The sequence below is a fragment of the Salvelinus fontinalis genome, chromosome 8, assembly GCF_029448725.1.
Source record: "Salvelinus fontinalis isolate EN_2023a chromosome 8, ASM2944872v1, whole genome shotgun sequence".
Taxonomy (NCBI): domain Eukaryota; kingdom Metazoa; phylum Chordata; class Actinopteri; order Salmoniformes; family Salmonidae; genus Salvelinus; species Salvelinus fontinalis.
Genome location: NC_074672.1, coordinates 5,378,910 through 5,402,035, shown reverse-complemented (window position 1 = coordinate 5,402,035; position 23,126 = coordinate 5,378,910). Strand labels below are relative to the sequence as shown.

Below are 23,126 nucleotides of genomic sequence, written 5' to 3'. Positions count from 1 at the left end.
CTGAGGACAAGAACATCACAAGACCACAAGCTGCAATGGCCACCAGAAACTTGATAGTGTTCTGGGCGTAGTAATGGCTGAATGACTCCCCCCTTGAATCCAGATTCTTGCACTTCTGTAAAGCAGTTTAACTTCGTTCCTCCGCAGGGTTTTGTAGAGAGGTGCTGCTGGGCACTGTGTCCCTGCCTCACAGGTAGTGGGCTTTACGTGATCACCTGAGCTGTGGTTGTGATCACTTAGAGATGGGTCTTCCCATTGGGTTTGGGCATCCTTCTCTGAAGGCATATCCATTCCTTCTATCTGTGTTGGCCAATCCCCATTTTCAATTTGGTGAACACTTGAGCCTTTTGTGTCATCTGTTAAGAAATCAGTATGGCTTGTACATTGACTTGTACAAGTCAATGGACAATTAATAACATAATTGTACAATAAAACACCATACTGCATGGATGCTACTAATAATATTTAATAATCATAATAATTAAGTATATATAACTTTTATTTTGAGTTGTCGGATATAAATTGTGCTATTATGAGACTGTGCTTAGATACAAGAGTAAGAGGGAGACAAATGAGAGCAGGCAAACTGCTCAAGCGTTTGACTTACCTGTCACTGATAACTGCCTGACCAACACACAACACTTCTTCACAGCACTCTAATAATAGCCCTTTCACCGGAAGTGTGCCCTTGTGCATTCCGCCCCACATATATTCAAAGGTCCCGAACAGTCATTCCAATTCCCATGTAAAAAAGCCTTTTGAGTGACTAAAACATTAGCCATACTTTTTAAAATTTGAATGACCTTTTCTCTCATGTCAAACTACCAGGAAGTCTGAAAAGACAGACTGAGTAGGCAGGGAGCGAGTAGGCTGAGTGATCGGGGAGCTCACCTTGATTGGCAGTAAGGATGGTCAAAAATGTCTAAATGCAATAATAAAATACCATAAAGATCAATGTATTAAAACAAACTACAACATACTTGTATTTTGAAATGTATTGGTTAAAATACATGTATTTTGTATTTTATGAAACAGAAATACATTTGCAATTAGCCAGCCCAAACAGCAACAACATTTTCCGAAACTGTCACAGAAACATTTCACTTGCTATGACTGTGGTACCTTAGTTGAAATCACTGTAAGTCACTCTGGGTAAGAGTGTCTGCTAAATTACCAAAATGTATATGTGAAAATAAACATACCACAATGAACTGCAAAGCACACTGGGTATTATTATTGGTGTTGTTTCAGGGTCATGTCTAGATGGGATACAGTTTAACCTAATTCTCCTAACCTGCTGTGTAAATTATTCTAAACCTGCTACGAAAAGTACATTTTGACAAAAGCTGTACTCCTTCTAGATAAAACCTTGTTTTGGAGCGGAGATCATTAGTATAACACTCAGCATGCTTTGCAATTGTCCATTTTTACAAACACACAGTGCTGTGAAAAAGTATTTGCCCCCTTCCTGATTTCTTATTTTTTTGCACATTTGTCACGCTTGAATGTTTCAGATCATCAAACTAATTTTAATATTACACAAAATGCAGTTTTTAAGTGATAATTGTATTTATTAAGGGAAAAAAGCTATCTGAACCATCATGGCCCTATGTGACAAAGTAATTTCCCCCCCCCATCGTGAAATCATGACTTTACTGTGATTAATCAAATTTTTTGGAGAGCTGAGTTCAATTTCACTAGCCACACCCAGGTCTGATTACTGACAGACCTGTTGAATCAAGAAATCCCTTAAATAGAACCTGTCTGACAAAGTGAAATAGGCCAAAAGATCTCAAAATGCAATATATCATGCCGCAATCCAAAGAAATTCAGGAACAGATGAGAACAAAGTAATTGACATCTATCAATCTGGAAAGGGTCACAAAGCCATTTCTAAAACTTTGGGACTCCAGCGAACCACGGTGAGTGCCATTATCCACAAATGGAGAAAATTTGGAACAGTGGTGAACCTTCCCATGAGTGGCCGGCCAACCAAAATTACCCCAAGAGCGCAGTGACGACTCATCCAAGAGGTCACAAAAGAACCCACAACAACATCTAAAGAACTGCAGGCCTCACTTGCCTCAGTTAAGGTCAGTGTTCATGACTCAACCATAAGAAAGAGACTGGGCAAAAATGGCATCCATGGCAGAGTTCCAAGGCGAAAACCACTGCTAACCAAAAAGAACATAAATGCTCGTCTCACTTTTGGCAGAAAAAACATCTTGATGATCCCCAAGACTTTTGGGGAAATATTCTGTGGACTGACGAGACAAAAGTTGAACTTTTTGGAAGGTGTGCGTTCCGTTACATCTGGGATAAAAGTAACACAGTATTTCAGAAAAAGAACATCATACCAACAGTCAAATATGGTGGTGGTAGTGTGATGGTCTGGGGCTGCTTTGCTGCTTCAGGACCTGAACGACTTGCTGTGATTGATGGAACCATGAATTCTGCTCTCTACTAAAAAATCCTGAAGGTCCGGCCATCAGTTCGTGACCTCAAGCTGAAGCGCACTTGGGTTCTGCAGCAGGACAATGATCCAAAACACATCAGCAAGTCCACCTCTGAATGACTTAAAAAAAAAAAAAATGAAGGTTTTGGAGTGGCCTTGTCAAAGACCGGACTTGAATCTAATTGAGATGCTGTGGCGTGACCTTAAAAAGGCGGTTCATGCTCAAAAACACTCCAATGTGGCTGAATTAAAACAATTCTGCAAAGAAGAGTGGGCCAAAATTCCTCCACAGCGATGTGAAAGACTCATTGCCAGTTATTGCAAAAGCTTGATTGCAGTTGTTGCTGCTGAGGGTGGTACAACCAGTTATTAGGTTTAGGGGGCAGTTACTTTTTCACATAGAGCCATGAAGGTTCGGATAGCTTTTTTCCCTTAATAAATAAAATGATCACTTAAAAACTGCATTTTGTGTTTACTTGGGTTATCTTTGAGTAATATTAAAATTAGTTTGATGATCTGAAACATTTAAGTGTGACAAATGCTAAAAAATAAGAAATCAGGTAGGGGCCAAATACTTTTTCACAGCACTGTATATAGTTCATTCAGCAGACGCTCATCTCATCATAGTACCATCAGACTTCTGATACCCATGCGTGGTGAAAGGGGGACACAAATTGGTGAACAGCTATACAAATGGTACAGAAAGGTATTTTGAAAATGCAAATTACAACTCTTGAAAGTATCTTGGTACCAAATATATTGGAGTGTAGTTCAGCCCAGTGTAATACAAATGACAAAATACTCACAAGGAGTTGAAATACATACACTGCTCAAAAAAATAAAGGGAACACTTAAACAACACAATGTAACTCCAAGTCAATCACACTTCTGTGAAATCAAACTGTCCACTTAGGAAGCAACACTGATTGACAATATATTTCACATGCTGTTGTGCAAATGGAATAGACAAAAGGTGGAAATTATAGGCAATTAGCAAGACACCCCCAATAAAGGAGTGATTCTGCAGGTGGTGACCACAGACCACTTCTCAGTTCCTATGCTTCCTTGCTGATGTTTTGGTCACTTTTGAATGCTGGCGGTGCTTTCACTCTAGTGGTAGCATGAGACGGAGTCTAAAAAATAGCCTAATTTTTCTGTCTTCTGAATGAAAAGTAGTGTGAAAAATCAAGGAATGGAAAATAAACTCAGCAAAAAACGAAACGTCCTCTCACTGTCAACTTCATTTATTTTCAGCAAACTTAACATGTGTAAATATTTGCATGAACATAACAATAACCAACAACTGAGCCATAAACTGAACAAGTTCCACAGACATGTGACTAAAAGAAATTGAATAATGTGTCCCTGAACAAAGGGGGGGGTCAAAATCACAAGCAACAGTCAGTATCTGGTGTGGCCACCAGCTGCATTAAGTACTGCAGTGCATCTCCTCCTCATGGACTGCACAAGATTTGCCAATTTTTGCTGTGAGATGTTACCCCACTCTTCCACCAAGGCACCTGTAAGTTCCCAGACAATTGTGGGGGGAATGGCCCTAGCCCTCACCCTCCGATCCAACAGGTCCCAGACATGCTCAATGGGATTGAGATACGGGCTCTTCGCTGGCCATGGCAGAACACTGACATTCCTGTCTTGCAGGAATTCACGCACAGAACAAGCAGTACGGCTGGTGGTATTGTCATGTCAGGATGAGTCTGCAGGAAGGGTACCACATGAGAGAGGAGGATGTCTTCCCTGTAACGCACAGCGTTGAGATTGCCTGCATTGACAACAAGCTCAGTCCGATGATGCTGTGACACACCGCCCCAGACCATGACGGACCCTCCACCTCCAAATCGATTCCGCTCCAGAGTACAGGCCTCGGTGTAACACTCATTCCTTCGACGATAAACGCTGATCCGATCATCACCCCGGTGAGACAAAACCGTGACTCGTCAGAGAAGAGCACTTTTTACCAGTCCTGTCTGGTCCAGTGACGATGGGTTTTTGCCCATAGGCGATTTTGTTGCCAGTGATGTCTGGTGAGGACCTGCCTTACTGTGAAGTTATTTGTATTTTTAAATTATCTTTGAAAGACAGGGTCCTGAAAAAGGGAAGTTTCTTTTTTGGCTAAGTTTAGTTCATTTTGCGTGGCCTGGTGCCCCTGGTGGGTCGAGATTTCACTTAAGCACCAATGGAATAGCCTACAAGACGTAAGACTGCCGACCCGGGGCATCGGGCCAGGTAAAACGATCTCACCCAACGTTCTGGATGATGCACAATGTTGCCTTGTTGACAACATGACAGAGCGACGCAGATTACTGTTGGATTTGAGAAGGGCTTACCTCCCAGTGCCCCGCGGCTCAGCATAATCGAATCCACCCAAAGTTTGACATAGGGGAGGGAACCAGTAACTTTATCATCAAACTTTATCAATGAAGAATCAACAGTAATTTTTCATTCTTTTGAAGTCCTACTTTCCTCTGGTTTCATCCAAATATCATCCAATTTGATGAAAAACATGATTTTGACTGTTTCGGAGTGTTTCGGAGCATTTTATTGGAGTGTTAACATGGCTAGACAGAGTTTCCACTATGTTTTTTATACCGGCCCCTTCCTTTAAATCCATGAAGGGAAGTGAATAAGTGCACACTTTAGGGAAGAAGGACAGGTTATTGGGAAGCAGCATATAACTCAAACAACCCCTATAAAAATACCTCAATGAGCCCCTCTTGTCCTGCACAGCGTTTGAGTTAATTAAGGGCATTGATACTGCCAGTTCAGCCTTGCTATCACCATCCATCTCTCATGTTAACAGTCCATCAAAATTATTCCAAACTAAAATTATGCGGGTGTAGCGAAATGCTTGTGTTTGTAGCTCCAGCAGTGCAGTAATATCTAACAAGTAGTATCTAAAAAATTCCCAATAATACAAAAAACACACAAGGAATCGAATTAAGAATATATACAGTGGGGCAAAAAAGTATTTAGTCAGGCACCAATTGTGCAAGTTCTCCCACTTAAAAAGATGAGAGAGGCCTGTAATTTTCATCATAGGTACACTTCAACTATGACAGACAAAATGAGAATTTTTTTTTCTCCAGAAAATCACATTGTAGGATTTTTAATGAATTTATTTGCAAATTATGGTGGAAAATAAGTATTTTATTATTAGCAAGTTTGCAATTCTAAGGGGGGGGGGGGTTGTTCACTTTTCCTAATAGGGAATTTTACTGTTTTACTTGCAATGAGTAAAAAAATCAAAATCACTTAGGATACAATTCGGGAAAGTTGTATTCCTGGTTGTAATGCTGGTGAGTTACCATCATTCTGAAATCCAAAAGTTATTTCCGGTTGTATGTAATAATCCCCCCCTAATTTAAATTAGAAATAACACATAAAATGTTTGTTTTTTAAATATATTTTTAAGGAAGACTGGGCACATGCATCCCAAATGGCACCCTATTCCCAATATAGTGCACTACTTTTGATGAGGGCATAGGGAAAAGTGTGACTTTTGGGACATAGCCAGTGGCCGCTGTTTGGCTGAATACCAGGTGCATGAGAAGATTTGAGTTGTCAACAAAGCAGTATGACAGAAATATGATGCCACATTTTCGATCTACCGTAGTTTCTTTCACAAAATACAAAGCGATCTGTGCATTCGAAAAACAACGTAAATATGTAAAACCAGTCCGTCTTTTAATGACAAAGAATACAGTCAGTCCACCCTAAACTCTAGCTTACTAGGAATTGTTTCATTGTGCAGTGTAACGTAATATATACCGTATTAAGCTGTTATTTAGCTGCTATTCATGAACATGTTATAAAAATTGCACATCAAATAACCTAACAATGAGGAAAAAATAAGTCGGTTTGAGGATGAATTCAGCCACTTTATTGTTGATCTCAGAAAGTCTGGGAAATAATAGCCTACACAAATGGGCTGCAATATTCAAGGTAAATTACATCAAATTAAAAGTCTCCTGAAGTCCTCTTTCTCTTAGAAAAAAGTGTCTCTGCGTCTGTGCTTGTCTCTCTCTTTTTTTCTACATACAGGCCTACAGTATCCGACTGCATCGCCTTGCATTTTTGTGTGCAAATGTTTTCACCACGGCCTATAGGTCCAGTTTGCTGTTTTCTCTACTGAGTATTGCCAACACAGACTTTCCTGAAACATTGTGCATTTTTTGTCCATTGCGCTGCATACAATTTAAACTTAGTCTTGAATGATGCATGCCAAGATATACCAGCGATAAGGGACTGTTGATATTGCAACAATACAACTCAATTTCCAGTTCACCAGTATAAATGAAATCAAAAATCCCTTTTTTTGTTCAAGCTCTCAAGAACCGTTGTCTGCTAAAGATGATATCTTTTCATCTGCCAATTTATTGGCTGTCCAGTATCCCCAGAGCTTCCTATTCAGTTAATCTCTTTCCGTAACATGTTGAGGCCGGCAATTAAGGTGAATGAGAGGCTCAATAATAGAACTGCTATATTTGAAGCACCACTTCTTCCTGCCCAGTTTCTCTGGTGCTGCCACCGCAATCAAGCTGTTTTTACGCTGTAACTTCACTAACACTCATAAAGAACTACCAAAGAAGGTTCAGGCTCTCAGTCTGATATGAGTTTTTGACCACAGCATTTGTTTACCGATATCCCCTTACTTTCAGTCAGTTAATGTTTTCTTTTTCAAGGCCTAATGCCCTTTTTTGGTCACATCCCTGAAGCCCAAGAAACAACTTTAGTTTCCTGGTACATATGGAAATTAAATTGGTTTATGAATTACTTTTTGGAGGGTTACTGTGCCTGATGACAGGCACATGGCCACCCAGAGATTGTGGGCCCCACCGCCTTGTGGGGGCTGCAGGGATGCCCGGTACACCAGTGAAGCCAGTGAGTAGAATGAAATACCCCCCTATACACAGAACTTGGGTCAGTTTTGAGTTTATTTCCCTCTAGTGGTTATTGGTTAAACTGGTCATATATCAGTGCTTATGGGGTATTCTCCTCCTCCCCTATCATATTTTAGTAAAAGGCCCGAGGGTGTGTGGTATACGTTTAATATACCACGGCTAAGGGTTTTTCTTATGCACGACGCAATGCAGAGTGCCTGGATACAGCCCTTAGCCTTGGTATATTGGCCATATATCACAAACCCCTGAGGTCCCTTATTGCTATTTTAAATTGTTTACCAAGGTAATTAGCACAGTGAAAACGAATGCTGCTCGTCTAACGAGTGACGGGGGACATGGTGGTGAGGACGATGGAGTGGAAGCTGGGGAGGGGTGCTCCATGGCGACAGAGAGGCCACCGGCTGCAGGGCAGTGGGAAGATGGCAGCGTAGTGGGAGGCAAGTTACAAGTGGATTGGGAATTCAATGAGGCCTTTGGGAAGAAGGGCTTACATTTTGTGCACTTAAACGTCCGAAGCCTACTACCGAGGATCGATGAGATACGCCTGTTGGTTTGCAAATCAGAGGTGGGTGTCTTATGTTTTAATGAGACATGTTTGGATTCATCTGTCTGTGACTCAGAAATTGAGATAAGTAATTACTCTGTTGTCAGGAAGGACCGGAATCGGAACGGTGGTGTAATATGTGCATTTGTAAGATCAGACATTGCTTTTAACGTCAGATCAGATTTAAACGCTGATCTGGAGATTGTCTGGCTGGATATTGTCGTGGAAAATCGGTTCAAAACATAAGACTTGCAAGAACTTGTGCGTTCAATATAGGCTTTAATATAAAATATCACAAGCCGGGGTGGTCTGCGGATCACACCCCGTTTCCCAGAGCCCTGGCTCTTGTATTTATACACATACAGCATATGAGTCCCTCACATATGCAAACAAAGATACTTCCCACCATTATCTTTTCATTTAGGCTTCCTGCTTGTTTACGCCCAATAACGCCCATGTCTGGTTTCAGTTAGGTTATAATGGTGGCAGGACCCTTTCTTGTCCTAAAAATAATATTTGTCTGTCTATCCTATAGGCCTACGTATTTGGCATGTTTGCCTTTATTAGAAGCAGCAGACTATGTGCCCCTCTATCATTAGTGTGTTAATGTCAGCAGACTATGTGCCCCTCTATCATTAGTGTGTTAATGTCAGCAGACTATGTGCCCCTCTATCATTAGTGTGTTAATGTCAGCAGACTATGTGCCCCTCTATCATTAGTGTGTTAATGTCAGCAGACTATGTGCCCCTCTATCATTAGTGTGTTAATGTCAGCAGACTATGTGCCCCTCTATCATTAGTGTGTTAATGTCAGCAGACTATGTGTCCCTCTATCATTAGTGTGTTAATGTCAGCAGACTATGTGCCCCTCTATCATTAGTGTGTTAATGTCAGCAGACTATGTGTCCCTCTATCATTAGTGTGTTAATGTCAGCAGACTATGTGTCTCTTCTATCATTAGTGTGTCCAGTTGTCCTAGGTGCCTATGTGTCGCCATCTCTTCCTGTAGTCTGTTTTAGTGTTCAGCTGTTTTTACCAGCCTGTATCCATTCACTCATGTCTGTCCCCAAATGTATCATTCACTCCTACAATATCTGCCTCCCCAAAACCAAGCCGATGTTGTTGGGGATGTGTTATAGGCCGCCCAAGCAGAATGCGTTCTATGAAGGTCTTGAAATTGTGTTGTCAAACTGTAATGATTTGCTGTTGAAGGAAATCATTTTGTTAGGGGATTTCAATACTGATGTCTGCAAAAAGAATAGCCCAACACATAATGTATTTATGCACTTTTGTAGATCACTTGCTCTGACCCAAATGATAAAAGATCCTACCAGGATATGTGAAACAGTGCAAAGTACAACTGACTTAATATTGGTGTCTGATAAATCTAAAATATTGCAGAGTGGAGTAATAATCAAATCAAATCAAATTTATTTATATAGCCCTTCTTACATCAGCTGATATCTCAAAGTGCTGTACAGAAACCCAGCCTAAAACCCCAAACAGCAAGCAATGCAGGTGTAGAAGCACGGTGGCTAGGAAAAACTCCCTAGAAAGGCCAAAACTTAGGAAGCAACCTAGAGAGGAACCAGGCTATGAGGGGTGGCCAGTCCTCTTCTGGCTGTGCCGGGTGGAGATTATAACAGAACATGGCCAAGATGTTCAAATGTTCATAAATGACCAGCATTGTCAAATAATAATAATCACAGTAGTTGTCGAGGGTGCAGCAAGTCAGCACCTCAGGAGTAAATGTCAGTTGGCATTTCATAGCCGATCATTAAGAGTATCTCTACCGCTCCTGCTGTCTCTAGAGGGTTGAAAACAGCAGGACTGGGACAGGTAGCACGTCCGGTGAACAGGTCAGGGTTCCATAGCCGCAGGCAGAACAGTTGAAACTGGAGCAGCAGCACGGCCAGGTGGACTGGGGACAGCAAGGATTCTTCATGCCAGGAATTCCTGAGGCATGGTCCTAGGGCTCAGGTCCTCCGAGCGAGAGAGAGAAAGAGAGAATTAGAGAGAGCATACTTAAAGTCACACAGGACACCAGATAAGACAGGAGAAGTACTCCAGATATAACAAACTGACCCTAGCCCCCCGAAACATAAACTACTGCAGCATAAATAGTCTATGGAATCAGTGATCATTTTATTACATTTTGCACAAGGAGGATTTTTAAAGATATATTTAAGTGTCACAAAACCTTTAGAATCATAGGACTTAAAAAATACTGTATAGAAAGGTTTAGGGAGGAAGTGGATAAAATTGACTGGTAACCTGTGCTGAATTGTGTAGGGGTAGACAGTGCCTGGGAAGCCTTTAAATGTAGATTCCTTGATGTGGTGAATGTGATGGCTCCCATTAGACGGGTCAGGGTAAAGCAGAGATCTAGCCCTTGGTTTAATCATGAGATTCTACAATCTATCCAGGCAAGGAATAAGGCCTTTAAAAAATTTAAGAACTCAAGAGCAGCCTGATTTTGTCCTATATAAACATCACAGAAATGAAGCACAGAGCAGGATGGATGAAGCAAAGAGGGGTTACTTTGCTGAGAAAATAATTGAAAACAAAAATTACACTAAAAAGCTTTGGAAATCCATTAAGGAACTAGGCTGTAGTAGTACTACCAAAAACAAACTTAACACTTTTGGACTGAACATCAAAGGGGAGATGGTATATGAAAAGGCAGAGGTTGCCAATGAATTCAACTATTTTTTTTACTTCTGTTGCCAGCAAGCTGGTTAGCAAGCTGCCCACCAGTTCTGGTTTGTATGGAAGCAACCAAGTCAAGAAGTATTATGTAGTTAGAGGTTCAGCCAAACTCTTTTTCTTTTGCAAAGGTAGCAACAGCCAAAATAGTCAGTATACTGGCAGAGCTTAAATGCTCCAAAGCCACAGGCCTGGATAATATTCCTGCAAAGTTTCTAATAGATTATGCTGAGCAAATTGGCCCTTATATTACGCATATCGTTAATCTCTCTCTTGAACAAGGCACCTTTCCCAGGGACATGAAACAAGCTAAAGTTATACCTCTGTATAAGAAGGGGATAAAGTCTGACCCTGGGAATTACAGGCCTGTCTCTATCCTCTGTGTAACATCAAAGATCCTGGAGAGAATTGTACATGAGCAAATGTATGAATATGTTAACAAACAGGGCCTAATGTATGATTTTCAGTCGGGTTTTAGAAAAACATACTCCACTGATTCATGTCTACTTTACTTGACTGACTCCATCAGGAAAAAGATTGATGAGGGAAATCTGTGTGGAATGGTACTGCTTGACCTACAGAAGGCCTTTGATACAGTTAACCACTGTCTCCTAATCTCTAAACTGGAGGCACTGGGGTTAAGCAGTATCCCTCTAGGCTGGGTAAAGTCCTATTTATCAGGAAGGGAGCAAGTAGTAGAGGTTAACCTCTCTTGGGCACGTGAGACGGTAGCGTCCCACCTCTTCAACAGCCAGTGAAACTGCTGGGCACCAAATTCAAATACAGAAATACTCATTATAAAAATTGAGAAAACAAAACATATTTTACATAGGTTTAAAGATGAACTTCTTGTGAATCCAACCACGGTGTCAGATTTAAAAAATGCTTTACGACGAAAGCACACCTTACGATTATGAGAACATAGCCCACTATACAAATCATTACAAACAGTAGCCAGCCAGATAGAACAGTTATACATTTTAGAAATAGAGATAAAAGTAATCCCTTACCTTTGATGATTTTCATATGGTTGCACTCGGCAGATATTCATTTACTCAATAAATATTCCTTTTGTTCGATAAAGTCTCTTTATACGCAAAAACCTCCATTTTGTTTGAGCGTTTTCTTCAGTAATCCACAGGCTCAAACGCAGTCAAAACAGGAAGACAAAAAAATCTAAATTGTATCCATAAAGTTCATAGAAACATGTCAAACAATGTTTATATTCAAACCTCAGGTTGTTTTTATCCTAAATAATCGATAATATTTCAACCGGACAATAACTTCGTCAATATAAAACGTAAACAAGAAACGCACTCTCTTGGTTGTGTGCATGAAAAGCTCCGTGAAACTTTAGGGTACAGTCATTCAGACTGCTCTCACTTCCTAATTTTTCAGAGTACAAGACTGAAACACTTTCTAAAGACTGTTGACATCTAGTGGAAGGCATAGAAACTGCCATTTGAGTCTTAAGTAAATGGATACTGTAATGGCATTGATTAGAAAACTACAAAACAAAAACAAAAACTACTTCCTGAATGGATTTTTCTCAGGTTTTCGCCTGCCAAATCAGTTCTGTTTAACTCACAGACACGATTTTAACAGTTTTTGGAAACTTTAGAGTGTTTTCTATCCAAATCTACCAGTTATATGCATATCAAATATTCTGGGCCCGAGAAACAGGCAGTTTAATTTGGGCATGCATTTCATCCAAAATTCCGAATGCTGCCCCCTACCCTAGAGAAGTTAATGGTTCACTGTCTCAGGCAAAACCAATGAGTTGTGGCGTTCCGCAGGGGAGTGTGTTTGGGCCTTTGCTGTTTTTATTTTATATTAATGATATAAAAGATGCTTGTTCTTGCCGTATTTTTCTTTATGCGGATGACTCAACACGTCTCACAAAAGTAAAACTATGTTGGAGAGCACACTTAGCACAGAGCTTACTAACATTAGCAAATGGCTTGGAGATAATAAACTATCTCTGCACTTAGGGAAAAGTGAAGCAATTATTTTTGGATCCAGACCTAAATTGTGTAGGCTGTCTGAAATCAGAGTGGAGTTAGGGGGTGAGGTGCTGACTACTAAAACCTATATTAGCTACTTGGGATGTATCCTTGATGGAAGCTTGGGAGGTGTGAGCATGGCCAATAAGGTGCTAGGAAAGGTTAATGCCAGGATTAAGTTTTTGGCTAGAAAGTAAAAGGTGCTTGATAAGGACTCCATGAAAGTGCTATCTACTGCCTACTGCTATTTTGACTATGCTAGTACTTCCTGGTTTGGGGGCTTATCTAAACTTATGAAGGGAAAGCTCCAGATAGCCCAGAATAAGTTGATCAGGGTAGTATTGAAGGTGAGTCCACGTACTCACATAGGCAGGAGCTGCTTTCAGGAACTAAACTGGCTGCCTGTTGAGGATAGGGTGTCCCAGATTAGACTAGGTTTGGTTTACAGGAGTATTTATGGTCCTGCGCCCAGATATTTAAGTGATTACTTTCCTCGTGTTAGGGATGCACACAATCACAGCACCAGATCAGGTGTTGCTGATGTGTGCTTATACAGGTTCAGGAGTAATGCTGTGAAAGGTACTTTCTTGTATACTGGAGCCTCAGAATGGAATGAGTTACCTCTGCCTATAAAAATAAAATCCCTTCTGGACAGCTTTAAAAATAAAGTAAAAATATGTTTGATGTCCTCTGTGCCCATATGTGTAACCCCTATGATGTAACTGGAATGATGATAGATGTTCTTCTTTTATGTTTTTGTTTTATTATTTCACTATCATACTGTGTTCGATCTTGTATAGCCATCTTGTCTCAAGAGGACCACAATGGAAATAAGTCCCAGACTTTATTGTGTGTTATCCTCGATGATTTTATTCATGCAAAATGTATGGCTTTTAAGTTTTTTGTGTGCTTGTTTTTTTAAATGGTCGAATTAATAAACTAAACTAAAACATCTCATTCCAAAATCATGGGCATTAATATGGAGTTGGTCCTGCTATAACAGCTTCCACTCTTCTGGGAAGGCTTTCCACTAGATGTTGGAAAATTGCTGCAGGGACTTGCTTCCATTCAGCCACAAGAGCATTAGTGAGGTCGAGCACTGATGTTGGGCGATTGGGCCTGGCTTGCAGTCGGCATTCCAATTCATCCAAAAGGTGTTCAATGAGGTTGAGGTCAGAGCTCTGTGCAGGCCAGTCAAGTTCTTGCACACCAATCTTGACAAGCCATTTCTGTATAGAACTCGCTTTGTGCACGTGGGCATTGACATGCTGAAACAGTAAAGGGTCTTCCCCAAACTGTTGCCACAAAGTTGGAATCACAGAATCATCTACAATGTCATTGTATGCTGTAGCGTAAAAATGTCCCTTCACTGGAACTAAGGGGCCTAGCCTGAACCATGAAAAACAGCCCCAGACCATTTTTCCTCCTCCACCAAACTTTACTGTTGGCCTTATGCATTCAGGCAGGTAGCGTTCTCCTGGCATCCACCAAACTCAGATCCGTCCATCGGACTGCCAGATGTTGAAGCGCTATTCATCACTACAGAATACGCGTTTCCACTCCTCCTGAGTCCAATTGTGGAGCGCTTTACACCACTCCAGCCGAATCTTGGCATTGCGCATGGTGATCTTAGGCTTGTGTGCTGCTGCTCGGCCATGGAAGTTTGGAACTCAGTAGTGAGTGTTGCAACTGAGGACAAACATTTTTACGTGCTTCAGCACTTGGCGGTCCCATTCTGTGAGCTCCTAGACGTTTTCACTTCACCATAACAGCACTTAGAGCTCTAGTGTAACAGTATAGCTTCTTTCCCTCTCCTCGCCCCTACCTGGGCTTGAACCAGGGACCCTCTGCACACATAGACAACAGCCTCCCTCGAAACATCGTCACCCATCGCTCCACAAAAGCCGCGGCTCTTGCCGAGCAAGGGGAACAACTACTTCAAGGTCTCAGAGCGAGTGACGTCACCGATTGAAACGCTATTAGCGCGCACCCCGCTAACTAGCTAGCCATTTCACATCGGTTACACTAGCAGGGCAGAAATTTGACAAACTGGCTTACTGGAAAGGTGGCATCCTCAGTCCATGTTGAAAGTCACTGAGCTCTTCAGCACTTCCATTATTTTTACTCAGTTGTTAATTAACGCGCTAGGTGGCAGTATTCCCCACCCCTGTTTCCCATGCCCAGACACAGAGGTATATTTCATTAGAAATTTAGAAATGTAGAACTACAGCTCCAATACATGTACTGTGATTTATATTGTTTTTAAAACCCACCCAATGATGTGCATGCGCGCACACCCACCCTAGAGCTCACTCTCTCGCTCCATTCAAGGCTCTCTCTCTCTCACACACACAGTCATCATCATACACATCCTTTATTATATTCAAGCACACATTCTACTCGCTCATTTGCACAAACACATTTGTCTACAATGCATTGTTTCCATCAAATTGAAGGATGTCTAAGCCCGTTTCACAGTGAAAGAGAGACTGAGGGGGAGAAATAGAGATATAGACAAACAAAAAGAGGGTGGAGATACTGTAAATAGATAGCAAGACAGACATTCTTCATGTGGGTTGTGACTCAGAATGTTAATGAGACATTTCAGCACAGGGAGGGTAGGAAATTGTGACTAGAAACAGCAAAATGTGAGGCGCAAATACTCTCTCATGCCTCCTGATGCCATGATGGCATGCTTTATACTTGCAATCTGGGTAACACCTTTTACAGTCCGTTAACTTGGTGTTCACTTAAATCATCACTTTTTGCTGTCTTTTGACTGAAATTCACAAAGTTTAGTAGTACTATATATAACACAAATAGCATATGTTTGTGCTGTATAGCCAATACAGCACACACAGATAGCCTGGGACCAGGCTATTACCATTACATTTAATTATTTGAATTATCTACCGGAAAGGGTCCATTCTATCCACATTATTTATACGGCTGAGCTCGACCCAAGCCAACAAGAGCACAGTTGGCCACCTATCGAGTGTACTTTTCCTCCCCTCTGTCAACTTGATCATGTTTTTGGGTCAGAATCAAATTGTTGAATCCAAATGATTTGTTTGGTACTTCTGTGGGTATAGCACTTTCTTATACGTTTGTTATACATTAGTCCTAAATAAATGTTTGAAGGAGAGCGAGAATAAATGTGCTCCAAAGTATCCTAGGTGAATGAAACTGAGATGCAGCCAATGATTTTGACTGATGCGTCTTGTTAATGCATTGATTGCTTATGACCAATGCAGACCGGGCACCAGGATAAAGTGATTAAACGGGTAGTTGAAATCGGTTAGGGGGCACGATTTTTGCATTGGAATTATATTGAATTCTGCTTATTTCACTCTATACCACAAATCACTCCGAGACCATTGATTGCTTTTGAAGTGACAGTTAGTGGAGATTGGCTCAAAATCTGTAGCCTGCATTGTATCAGCACAATGGGCAGCGCCTACACACGAAAGCAAGGCCATTTTGGTAATGACTACAGGGTACAAAATACAGTACATAGCGTAATTCCCCTATTACAAACAGCCTATGTGAATGCAGCCGTACACACAGCTGTCTTACCAAAATAATGCAAACTAAATACCGACAGTAGTAGCCTAGTTATTCAAGCATGCAAACAAAAATAAAAAATAGCAGTTTGGATTAGAATACCTACACAACTGTGAATGTGAACAGAACAAAACAGCAGTAACAACTAGGGCTAGAAAACAAAATATCAGACTGATTAAGGCATGACACAATCTATATTTAGACTAGTTATAGTAACCGTAAACAAAAACAAACAGAGATACAAATAACCTACAGTGAGATGCAGCCATGCACAGCTGGGGCGTAAGTTGGGTTCTTGCATTGGAATTATATTGAATTCTCCTTATATTACTCTATACCACAATAAACATCAAAGCTCAAATGCCGACACCAGCTAACGTTAGCTAGTTAAAATTAAACAACAATGATCAAAGTGACAACACTGCCTAACATTAGGCTCTAACTAGAAAAGCATACAGCTCTGGGAAACAAGAATAGCGTCTGCTAGGGAGCCAGCCTGCTAACTTTAGCTAGCTACCTAACAGTAAACTTTAGCTTAAGACATATAGCTTGCTAGGTAAACAATGAACCTACAGTGGCTTGCGAAAGTATTCACCCCCTTGGCATTTTTCCTATTTTGTTGCCTTACAACCTGGAATTAAAATTGATTTTTGGTGCGGTTTATATCATTTTATTTACACAACATGCCTACCACTTTGAAGATGCAAAATAAATTTTGGGGGTGAAACAAACAAGAAATAAGACAAAAAAAAACTGAAAACTTGAGCGTGCATAACTATTTACCCCCCCAGAGTCAATACTTTATGGAGCCACCTTTTGCAGAAATTACAGCTGCAAGTCTCTTGGGGTATGTCTCTATAAGCTTGGCACATCTAGCCACTGGGATTTTGCCCGTTCTTTAAGACAAAACTGCTCCAGCTCCTTCAAGTTCGATGGATTCTGCTGGAGTAGAGCAATCTGAAAGTCATACCACAGATTTTCAATTGGATTGAGGTCTGGGCTTTGACTAGGCCATTCCAAGACATTTAAATGTTTCCCCTTAAACCACTCGAGTGATGCTTTAGCAGTATGCATAGTGTCATTGTCCTGCTGGAAGGTGAATCTCCGTCCAAGTCTCAAATCTCTGGAAGACTGAAACAGGTTTCCCTCAAGAATTTCCCTGTATTTAGCACCATCCATCATTCCTTAAATTCTGACCAGTTTCACAGTCCCTGCCGATGAAAAATATCCCCACAGCAGCATGATGCTGCCACCACCATGCTTCACTGTGGGGATAGTGTTCTCGGGGTGGTGAGAGGTGTTGGGTTTGCGCCAGACATAGCGTTTTCCTTGATGGCCAAAAAGCTACATTTTAGTCTCATCTGACCAGAGTACCTTCTTCCAAATGTTTGGGGAGTCTCCCACATGCCTTTTTTTCCTGGCCACTCTTCCATAAATCCCAGCTCTGTGGAGTTTATGGCTTAAAGTGGTCCTATGGACAGATACTCCAATCTCTGCTGTGGAGCTTTGCAGCTCCTTCAGGGTTATCTTTGGTCTCTTTGGTGCCTCTCTGATTAAGGCCCTCCTTGCCTGGTCCATGAGTTTTGGTGGGCGGCCCTCTCTTTGCAGGTTTGTTGTGGTGCCATATTCTTTCTATTTTTTAATAATGGATTTAATGGTGCTCCTTGGGATGTTCAAAGTTTCAGATATTTTTTTATAACCAAACCCTGATCTGTACTTCTCCATAACTTTGTCCCTGACCTGTTTGGAGAGCTCCTTGATCTTCATGGTAACGCTTGCTTGGTGGTGCCCCTTGCTTAGTGGTGTTGTAGACTCTGGGGCCTTTCAGAACAGTTGTATATATACTGAGATCATGTGACACTTAGATTGCACACAGCTGGACTTTATTTGACTAATTATGTGACTTCCGAAGGTAATTGGTTGCACCCAGATCTAATTTAGTGGCTTCATAGCAAAGGGGGTGAATGCATATGTGAGCACCAGTTTTTTCATTTAAAAAAAATAAGAAGTTACTTTTTGAATTTCACTTCACCAATTTTGACTGTTTTGTGTATGTCCATTTCAAGAAATCCAAATAAAAATGCAATAGAATGCAACAAAATAGGAAAAACACCAAGGGGGATGAATACTTTTGCAAGGCTCTGTAGCTAGGTAAACAACGTTTAAGACCACACGTCACGTAACGTTAGCTAACGAGCCAGCCAGCTAACGTTAGCTAGTTATTAAACAACAATGAACAAAGTGCCAAAAATGCCTAACTTTAGGCTCTAACGAGAAAAGCAAACAGCTCTGGGAAACGAATAATAACGTCCGCTAGTGAGCCAGCCAGCTAATGATAGCTAGCTAGCAGCACTTTGCTTGAAGAAAACCTAAAATATCACAAAACTGAATCATGTGAAGTCCAGTGTCTACTAAAGTGTAAGAAAATGAATACTGTTTGAACCCTGGTCTAGAAGAGAGCGAGTCCTTCCAATACCTCCACTGGGACATGGCAATACTGTCAGGACTGTGCTATCAGTTGGGTTGCCCTCTTCTTCTCCTTTGTCTCTCTTTTAGTCCCCTCTTCCTTTGCATTATTGGTCTCCCCCTCATTTGAATCCTCTCGAATGTCTTATTTCTCTCCTTTGTTTCCTTTGTGCTGAAGATGCCATATACATACGCACTTGCACTTGTCTTCTCTTCCACCCTTTATGGCACTGATTTGGTAGATAGTAGACAGAGCACAGGATACATGTGACCAAGAAACACCACAAATGTCCCTTTGCAAACATGTCTGTTGTATTATTGCCATGTAGGCAGCGCACCTACTCTTCCTCTTACAACAACAAAGCTGACAAAACAGGCCGACTGTCCGAGTCTGACAGTAAACAATAATGAAATGCACAACACCATAGGCGGGGCATGAGTTTCAAGTTTGGGGAGCTGTTTTTTCACCCCAAAAATGTACCTTTCTGATAAATCATTGCATGCATGCATCGTTCATTTCATTTGCAGACTAATGTAAGATAGCCTGTGTGATGAGTAGATTGGATAGTCATCAATCAGGCGAATAATGTGACACACTCACTGTTCTCAAAAAAGATTGTTTGGTGTTTCTTCTCCTTTCTTTGCACACATTCAGTATATTTATTTTTGCCTTTTATAAACACATTTTATGCAATTTTACCACACTTTAAATGACTGGAGACATTATCAGAATATTTAATACTACAAAAAAATGACAGGGTAGGCATACTCTGTGGACACTGACAAACTAAAATAAAACGACCTTGTGTGGAATGCAACTATCTAATCTAGGCCTACGAAAAGGGACATCCATCCAGTGTCACTGAATCACCCAATGATAGACAGTGAATATGTGCACTCAGTGATATGGCCAACGTTCTCCGCTGGTCCCAAGAGATTAGTCCTGGTATACTAATGGGAATAAACTACTCTACACAATCATTTGAAAGGATCATCAGGAATATATGTGAATTGTGTGTTTTACCAGTGATTAAGTATTGCGAAAGGCCTATTATTGGTGCTTTTCACTGGCAGCTGCAACTTGACAATCAGCTATTTGATATTTGCCATTCCCGACTGTAGGCTATGCGCATATGATTACATTTTAACCATATGATTGCAATATAACCAATTAGATCCCAGGAACTTCCTACTGCATTTTCAACATTTCTGATTGGTAAGGAGACAGCACAACCAACAAATCAAGTTCATTTATTTCATTGTTATAATATTTTTACATATGTAAAGCCAGCCTGATTGGGTGGGCCAGTATTCTATCTGCCTTGGCTTCACCTCAGGTTTTACTTGCAATGATCGTGATATGCCATTTTTTTGGCCTACTTTAGTTAAATGCAATGATATTAAGTCGCTCTGGATAAGAGTGTCTGCTCAATGAGTAAAATGACTCACGCCCACATACTCCACCCACATGTATGCTATGAAAACGTGCTTTTCCTCCATATACCTCGGATATCAACTTCCGTTGTTTTTCTGTTGCAGGTGTAAAGAGGGTTACCACGGACTACGCTGTGACCAGTTTGTACCCAAGACGGACTCCATCTTATCTGACCCAAGTACATGCCTTGTCTTCCTATTGATCAATAATTAAAGTGAAAACAAAAAGAGTATTAGAGAATGATCTGTCTTCTGTGCAACTTTAGTAACGACGGTTTTGGGAAACAGTTCGGAGATTTAATGATGCTCCTAATAAGGATCTAACGATGAACTTACCCTTACATTTATTTTGGGAAACCGTCCCTGGTCAAGATGAACACAATGCCTTTCCGAAATTGTTCACAGCCCTTGTAGTCCTTCAGAAACATTCTAAAAACAGTTTAGAATCTTTGAATTCAAGATCCCTATCAGAACATAACCGCCTGAACAATTTCCTTAATAATGTGCAAGAGCATTCCCACATAAGGTTATTTAACATTTGAGCTGAAGTTGGACAACACATGTTTATTATTACTTCTGGGAATGGTCTCGCAAAATGGAATAGAAGGTAATCAAATGTCTACGTACAGACCTTGAAAGCCTTTGACAAAGAGTGGAGTGAGTTTTGAAAAACACTGTCAATGGAAACGAGAAGGTCATTTCCTGGAGTAAATGTGTGTTCTTGCTAGTCTTGGTCGTAAAATTTTCTCGCACATTTCAAACAGACATAGCTCAAAATCAAAGAACACATTACAATTACAAGTTAAGAGCACAACCTCTTCTCTAATATGACACCACATCCATGTCTTCCATTGGGTAAAAGACCCTCGCTATCAAAAAACTTTTAACACTCAACAAAAAACCCTGGAGTATTTACATTGTAGTACATTGTCTACATTACTCACTCAAAATTTACCAAGTATAGTATATGTATTAGTTACAAATAAACCCATTTTTTATCCAACATGTGACCAGTGGACAATATTCAGAAAGTATTTTAAAACCCACACAAAGTAGACCATTTGACAATGACTCTTACTTCTGTAACAATGTAAAAATGCAAACTATTCAGAGACCATTACAAAATGTAGATAACTTCTCTCTCAATAAGATTTAGTACAGACCAGGCCTGACACAAAATGTATAAATAGTAGCCTACTTTGACAACGATTCAGTGAATTGGATGCGGACAGGATGGTCTTAAACACCAGATCCAAAAGAAAACATACCCCGACCACTTTTAAAAACAACTCCAAAATCCCTCTGTCACTTTAGGCCCAGGATGTGTGGTAGAAGGGTGAATGGCGGGACTCCATGGACACGTACGCTCCAACCTCTCCCTCTCCATGTTCCTCTCCCTCCACTCTCATCTTCCTCTCTCTCCACGTCTCTATCCCTCCTATCTTCTCTGACTTCTCTTCCTTCCTGCCTTCTACTGCTGAACTTCTACTGCTGAGTCTCCACATCTCTTCTCTTGCGTTCACTGACCTAGAGGAACAGACTAGCACAGGCAGAGGGCGAGACAGAGGAGGAAGTGGAGCAACAAAGTGTACACATTGTGGTCAGGATCTCTCTCTCTCTATGATACACATCCTTCATTTAGCCCTTAGTAGATTCTTCAAAGTAGCCACCCTTTGCCTTGATGATAGCTTTGCACACTCTTGGCATTCTCTCAACCAACTTCATGAGGTAGTCACCTAGAATGCATTTCAATTAACAGGTGTGCCTTGTTAAAAGTACATTTGTGGAATTTCTTTCCTTCTTAATGCATTTGAGCCATTCAGTTGTGCTGTGACAAGGTACAGTGGTTGTTTTATTATTTTATTATGATTATTTTGGTCTTAGTGTAGTACTGGGAGATTCCACATTGCTTATCTTTACAACAGGAGTATAGCCTACCTGGCTGGCATGAAAATGAACCACGGGGAAAGCGTTCCTCTATTCGCTATTTAAGTGCATAGATGACATGTATTTTCCCCCGTGACCCTGTTTTGAGATAGGTGCATGATAATGGTCCATTCTAAATCTAAACAAATTTCACACATACAGTTGAAGTCGGAAGTTTACATACACATAGGTTGGAGTCATTAAAACTAGTTTTTCAACCACTCCACAAATTTCTTGTTGACAAACTATAGTTTTGGGAAGTCAGTTAGGACATCTACTTCGTGCATGACACAAGTAATTTTTCCAACAATTGTTTACAGACAGATTATTTCACTTATAATTTACTGTATCACAATTCCAGTGGGTCAGAAGTTTACATACACTAAGTTGACTGTGCCTCTAAACAGCTTGAAAATGTTCAGAAAATGATTTCATGGCTTTAGAAGATTCTGATAGGCTAATTGACATAATTTGAGTCGATTAGCCCATTTTTAAAAAATGAAATATTGTTATAATTTATATTATCAAGTTGATGACACAGTCATATAGCCGGCACCTACATAAAGCTGATTTATTCACTCAGTACCAACATTCTTTCTGATAGTCTTTAATAAAGAAATGTTTTGGTTATCCTGACCTGGACACCATGTACACTATTATAATAGCCCATTATGGGCTATTAGCAGGACAATATACCTTTACCAATACCTCTCTGTATTTTTATACTTTGTGGATGGGGCTTCCTCAGTGGCGCATCTTTCTAAGTCACCGCATTGCAAAATGCGTTGCTACAGATATTCGTGTCGGGAGACACATGAGGGCGACTTTTGGTTTTAATCTAAAATCCTCTATATGTAAATATTGGTGGGGAGTCACGTCATATTTTTCGATATACTGTAGGTCTACTGTAGTCTCACTAGTGTTGAGTAATGTAATGTTACAGGTGGTGTAGGTCATATTTATTTAAAGAGCATATTGAAGTTAGAAACAATAGCCTACAACTATTTTAGCATCATTTCGCACTGCTCTGAGTCAAGCATGGGGACTGGTCTTGATAAATCAATGACATCAAGGAGATTTTTCTTTTCACCGAATCTCCGTTTCTGTATT

The 23,126-nt window shown here is 40.6% G+C and overlaps 1 protein-coding gene across 1 annotated transcript in view; it reads left to right on the top strand.

The window, feature by feature from the left end:
* LOC129860416 (pro-neuregulin-3, membrane-bound isoform-like) overlaps positions 1 to 23,126 on the top strand; it is a 299,464-nt gene that overhangs the window by 193,415 nt on the left and 82,923 nt on the right. Inside the window, exon 3 of the mRNA XM_055930805.1 lies at positions 20,196 to 20,269. Within this exon, the coding sequence (XP_055786780.1) occupies positions 20,196 to 20,269 (74 nt within the window). The remainder of the gene's footprint in view (positions 1 to 20,195; positions 20,270 to 23,126) is intronic.